The sequence below is a fragment of the Sycon ciliatum genome, chromosome 5, assembly GCF_964019385.1.
Source record: "Sycon ciliatum chromosome 5, ocSycCili1.1, whole genome shotgun sequence".
Classification (NCBI taxonomy): domain Eukaryota; kingdom Metazoa; phylum Porifera; class Calcarea; order Leucosolenida; family Sycettidae; genus Sycon; species Sycon ciliatum.
Genome location: NC_088647.1, coordinates 6,710,524 through 6,717,066, shown reverse-complemented (window position 1 = coordinate 6,717,066; position 6,543 = coordinate 6,710,524). Strand labels below are relative to the sequence as shown.

The following is a 6,543-nucleotide window of genomic DNA, read 5'->3' as shown; positions in this document are numbered from 1 at the left end:
TTTTCCTAACGGAGGAAGCTAGTGGCTGTGAGTTGAACCCTCGCCCATCCCAATGCCCAGGCAAGCTAAAAACAAACAGTTGCCACCATACACACACACACACACACACACACACGCTCACACGCGCGGCAGCAGCAGCAGCAAACTGGCCAAACCCTATCACCGTAAACCAGGAAGTATTGTCCTACTCCCTGCCGTAACCACACACAAGCAATCTTCACCGAATACAAAAACAGTGAAGCGAGTAGTTGGCCAAGCAAAGCAAAGCGTGTATAAGAGCATCGAATCACAGACAAAGGCTCAATCAGAGTAAGGAATTCAAGTCTTTAAAAAAACCCATGGCAACCAGGCCAGGTCATAGAAGTGTGAGAAAGCCTAAGCAACATAAGAAGTGGCAGAAACAGAGAAGGCTATGGGGGTACGGGGTATTGTAACATGTACAACAAAACTGTATGACTTTCGGTGGCAGCAACAGTGTGGGAATTACTACAGGGTCCAATATATACATTCCATGGCACATGAACATCTGATGTACTGCAACATACGGCTCAACATGCAGCAGTGTAATTTGAAGTTCAAAGCCACACAAAGACAACGAGACGTCGACATAGTAAAACAAATTTAACAACACCACACGTGAATGAACACAATCATGAAAATGAACGCACACATACACACACACAACACACACACACACGCACACACCACACACACGTGCACACACACACACACACACACAAACACACACACCATACACACACCACACACACGCGCGCACACACACACACACACACACACACACACACACACCACACACAAGCACACACACACACACAAGCACACACACACACATACACACACACACACAAAGACACACAGCGACAACAACACACAAAGCACGGAAACAGCAGGGACTCGACGCACGGCAAATGGTTACCAATGGTCCCACGCACGCACGCGCAAGCTTAGCTCAGTCGCTTTCATCACCATCATCACTGCCTACGTCACTAGCTCCAGACGTTAGCTCGGCTTCTTCCTCATCATTCGAGCCTTCGGACGGCAGCTGGGCTAGCTCCTCGTCGTTCGACTGTCCGCGTCGTGAGCGTGTGGACCTCTTTGCCGGCGGTGCCCCATCATCATCACTCTCATCCTCCATGACAACATCACTACCACCACTGTCACTATCACTGATCTCCTCCTTCGAGATCGGTGCTTCCTTCTTCTTGGCTTTCGTCACACTCGTAGAGCTACGGTGAACAAAACAACGAGAATATACAGTGGGTTAACATATCAAGTTGTCTGCCACACACACACAGATCATACTCCATCAATAATCTCCACTTTCTTTTTCTTGGTCGTTGTGTCGGTATTTGCAACTTAAAATAAAAGGTAATTTGCTACAGTGTCAGGCGTCGCCACACACTTTTTCGGAAGCTATTCACCAGAATTTCATCAATGTAATAATTTGCTCATAATGGTGGACTACCAAGAAATGTTCATGCTGATTCTGAATCTGCGATAAAGTTTGTAGGTTCCCATATTCGTTCTTTGTGATATCGAGGAATATGGAACATTGGAATTTCGGGAAAAATGGCAACATTTGCGACTTTTAGACAACTAGAATAGTAGTAAAACTCCAGGGACCCCCATTTTTTATTTCACAAAACCACTTCCAAAGCTTTAAAGACATCTGCAGAATTTGAAGAGAATATTCCATGGCAGGGGCGGATACAGGGGGGGGGGGGGGGTTCAGGGGGTTCGGACGAACCCCCTAAAATAATTTCGACCATGGGTCCAGTTATTTGTTTGTGGTATCCAAGTCAAGTGCGCAGCCAGCGAAGTGTAGCGTACCGCGTAGCCAGTAGACTTCATGATTCACTGGCATGGATCCTGCATGCAGGCATGCAGTGGTCGGGACTGTTGTACGCGTAGACCTACCGTTCGAATCGAAGTGTCTGTACGTAGATTATCCATATAAAAATCGCTCTGTGAGCGGTTCTGAAAAACCTTTACTGGTACTGCCCCGTCGTAAAAGTAAGAAATTAGAACTGGCCAATTGTCCCCCCAAATGCGAACTGATCCACCTAAATCGCGAATGACGGGACCCGAACGCACCAGTAGCACGAGGTCGGGAGGGCACAGGATCACGGCAATTATCATAGGGTAACACCAGTAGTAGCAGTAGAATTTATTATTTTGATAGGGAAGCCTTCCGCTAGTACAGTACATGGCCTATGGTCCGGACCAACGTCCCCATCTGCATCCACAGGTAGGAACCTCGTGCTACTGGTGCGTTCGGGTCCCGTCATTCGCGATTTAGGTGGATCAGTTCGCATTTGGGGGGACAATTGGCCAGTTCTAATTTCTTACTTTTACGACGGGGCAGTACCAGTAAAGGTTTTTCAGAACCGCTCACAGAGCGATTTTTATATGGATAATTTCAGCTCTTTTTCCGTTCCCTCCCCACCCCAACTACACAAACATGTGTATGCACACGGCACACACACGTGGCCACGCACACATACGCACATGCACACGACACAAACAGGAAATTCTTCATGTATAATGCCATGCAAAGCAGTGGCCACCGTACTTGAGGAAGTCAGTTGTGAAACAAAAATAATTCAACTACAGCGTGTAGACAAGCTGACGGCCAAAGCACAACATAGCAAACATGACATTTGCCCAAGGATTGTAGTTTGCAGACCATGCCATGGAAGCAGCGAATACAGAATGTAATATCATACAAAGTGACAAGCAAGGACGTGGCCATCATACACCAGAAACTTGCAGAAAGTCACATATCAAACAGATAGAGAAGTGAACAGCAATCTGATACAGCCCACACAGGACAAAGCGGACCTGATACTCGTCCCAGGATCGCAAGTGGCAAACCCTTTTCAATGCATAACATGCAGGTGTACATTAGACGCATGAACATCTGACCGTGTCGCCAGCATACAATGTCATCACATGTTTACCCCACAAGTTACACACATGCACAGTAGAAGCACAATGAAAGCAATGGAAAAGTACGATGTGGTCGCTGAAGCATCTTCACACTTCAAATTCAGACTTCAATGTGGTCGTCACGGGATGATATACCTGCAAGATACAAGTGATGAAGAAAGAAAGCAGAAGGTCGTGAGGTAGGCTATGAGACACCACAAACGGTTCACCTACATGTCTGTTCAGGGCTAGTGCACTCACACGCAGAATTGTCATAATCGAGCATTTCCCAAACTGAGAAGTGCAATGAAATCCACTTGCATGCACAGGAGCAATTTTGCAATATTATGATACGCAATTCGACACGATCTGCGATGCTGCGTGCGATGTGCCCTGCTGTCATGATAGTGACAGTCACCGCCGCATGTTTTGTCAACGTCGCCCGTGCACTCTTCTGTCAAGTCCAAAGTGCTCACATACTTGGCAATGTTTTTGCAGTGATTAACTTTTATCCTAGTTATGTCACGGGTAACTTTAATGAAGTACCCGCAGGCCGTGTCGATCTGCACATCGTCCACTCTCTCATGTACTTGGCCTGCTTTGTCTGTGTATCCATTTCATGTGCGATCCACAAAATCGACTAGACAGTGGGTGCAATACGCTCTCTACCTGAAGACGTTCTTCTGGCGACATCTCGCCATGTACTTGGCCTGGCTTTATGTCTGTGTATCCATTTCATGTTCGATCAACAAAATCTCAATGCACTACAGAGACTAGACGGTGCAATACGCTCTCTATCTGAAGACGTGAACCATTAAATTTTTTGGAAAAGTTATACGTACACCTGAAACGTAAAGAAGTACAGGAATAGAGAGAGTGACTACAATACGCTCTCGACCTGATATAGTGATAACGTGAGTACAAGACACTCTCCACCTGATAACGTGTTAGAAGGTAACATGTCTACAGTCCCACCGTACCCTTCCGACACGACTGTAGACCATTACATTTTTTGAGAAGTTATACGTACACCTTAAACGTAATGAAGTACAGGAATAGAGAGAGTGACTACAAGACACTCTCCACCTGATAACGTGTTAGTAGAAGGTAACGTAATACAGGTCTACAGTCCCACCGTACCCTTCATCATTCCTCATTCACCATCGCGCGATACCCTGGCACACACTGGCAACATATCAATGGGGTGCCTTACCGTCGTCTAGAGGAGACGTCTTCGCAGCAATATTTTCCCTCCTGCGCATTCAGTCGCCGACGCGACAGCGTTCACGGGGCCGTTCCAGCTGCGGAAGACATTCGATTCATCGGGCCAATTCAGCAACAGGGCCGTGGACACACAGGGGGCAGAAGAGAGACATTGTTAGTGGACAAGAAATATGCAGTGGCAAGTGGCGAGTGCCGCATGGATGTCAAGTTGTCATGCACAATTCAGCTATTACTTACGGTCCAGCTAGTCCTGCCATTGCTCGCTCGTCCTGGTTCCTCCTCGTTCGTCTTCCTGCACGTCTGCACTTCTCCTTCCCCACCGTTGGCTTTGCGGTACGGGGGTGCCGGAAGGAATTCCCACCATGTATCCATGTACATGAAGTCCCACCATGACTCTCCATGTACATGTCCACGGCCACGTCAGCAGTTTGTATAGTACCGGAAGGAGTTCCCACGATGTCTCCAAAGGCCTAGAGCGGGCGTCTTTGCAGCAATTCTTTTCGCCCTGCGCATTCAGTTCGCCGACGATGTCTCCAAAGGCAAAGGCCTAGAGCCTAGTAGAGGGGACGTCTTTGCAGCAATTCTTTTCACCCTAGTACCCTGCACATTCACTCCGCCGACACGACAGCGTTTACGGGGCCGTTCCAGGTGCAAAAGGTCCACGTCAGCAGTTCTCAACTATTTCGCGTACGGGATAGTCGCCGCGACAGCGTTTAAGGGGTCGTTCCAGGTGCAAAAGGTATCCATCATGGCATCAATGGCACTTTGCAGTATGGGGTACGGAAAAGGGACCTCCTCGTTCGACTTCGTCGACTTCTGCAGTTCTCCTTCCCGTCAGGGGTACCGAAAGGGGCCTCCTCGCAGTTGTCCTTACCGTCAGGTCCACGTCATGCAATTCTCAACTATTTCGCGTACGGGATAGTCGTCTTTGTCGTACGCGACATCGGCGTTTACCGAGTGGCATTGGCACAAAGCAGACCGTTGACGGGGTCACGTGTCAAAAAAGTATCAACAACGTGTCGACTACGTGTCGACCACGTGTATAGCGGTACACTCAGCGGTACACTAATTCTCGTGCCATTCTCGTGTCACAAAACTGGAACATCGAGTACCAGTATGGAAAGGCTTCAGACAGGAAGCCTTTCCAATCTACGCGTATCATGCATGTGACTTGAAACGATCGACAGTTCACTCAAGTGGTGGAGCAAAAGGTGGAAAAACTGCCACTTGTCCTCCTTACCTTCCTTGTCGTTTTGTTTTATTTCGCGCTGGCTGGACTGTAGATTTCCTCCGTCGCAGTACGAAGATAATGTTTGTGTTTGTCGTGTAGTTTGCCATGTCGCGGGTGAGCAAAAGGTGGAAAAACTGCCACTTGTCCTCCTTACCTTCCTTGTCGTTTTGTTTTATTTCGCGCTGGCTGGACTGTAGGCTTCCTCCGTCGCAGTACGAAGATAACGTTTGTGTTTGTCGTGTAGTTTGCCATGTCGCGACGTCTGCCAAAGAGGCGAGCGGCCGATCAGTTGCCATTGAGCTTGGCTTGAACTTTGTTCCGCAGTGTACGGCGCGAATGTGACGACACGGAGTCCCAGCCGGAGGCCAGTCAGGCGGTGTTTACATGAGGCGTTTCAACCCGGGTCAGATTTCAACCCGCCATGTGCATAAAATGAATGGCGCGTTTACATGACGCATTGTGCTTGACCTGGGTTGAAATTTCGCCCAGGGTCGATTTCAACCGTCCCCCCAAGGCTGTGTTTCATGAGAAATTTCAACCCGGGTCGAGTTCAGCCCGGGTTGAAAGTCTGTACGACAAACAAAAGAGGTGAGCGTTTACATGAAGACAGTTGACCCGGGTCAAATACTGATATGCCGCCAAAAGTCCACTTCTACAGTCCTGCATGGTCACGTGAATCCGTTCGCGCGAAATTTGCATCTGCAGTGCCGTTTAAACCTGGCGCGAGATACGCACAGAAGTACGTTTGTACGATTTTCTTGACCCGGGTTGGTTTCAACCCTCCCCTTGGGGGGAGGGTTGAAATCAACCCGGGGCGAAATTTCAACCCGGGTCAAGCGCAATGCGTCATGTAAACGCGCCATTCACTTTGTGCACATGGCGGGTTGAAATCTGACCCGGGTCGAACTCAACCCGGGTTGAAACGCCTCATGTAAACACAGCCCAAGGGGAGGGTTGAAATCAACCCGGGTCAAGAAAATCGTACAAACGTACTTCTGTGCGTATCTCGCGCCAGGTTTGAACCAGGGAGTAGTACAATACCGTATTGTACTACTCCCTGGTTTGAACGGCACTGCAGATGCAAATTTCGCGCGAACGGATTCACGTGACAATACAGGACTGTAGAAGTGGACTTTTGG

The 6,543-nt window shown here is 48.5% G+C and overlaps 1 protein-coding gene across 1 annotated transcript in view; it reads right to left on the bottom strand.

Moving 5' to 3' along the window:
- Window positions 1–248: 248 nt before the first annotated feature.
- Window positions 249–6,543, bottom strand: part of LOC135817368 (FACT complex subunit SSRP1-like) — a 14,883-nt gene continuing 8,588 nt past the window's right edge. The window contains exon 9 of the mRNA XM_065330540.1: window positions 249–1,247. Within this exon, the coding sequence (XP_065186612.1) occupies window positions 971–1,247 (277 nt within the window). The 3' untranslated portion in view covers window positions 249–970. The remainder of the gene's footprint in view (window positions 1,248–6,543) is intronic.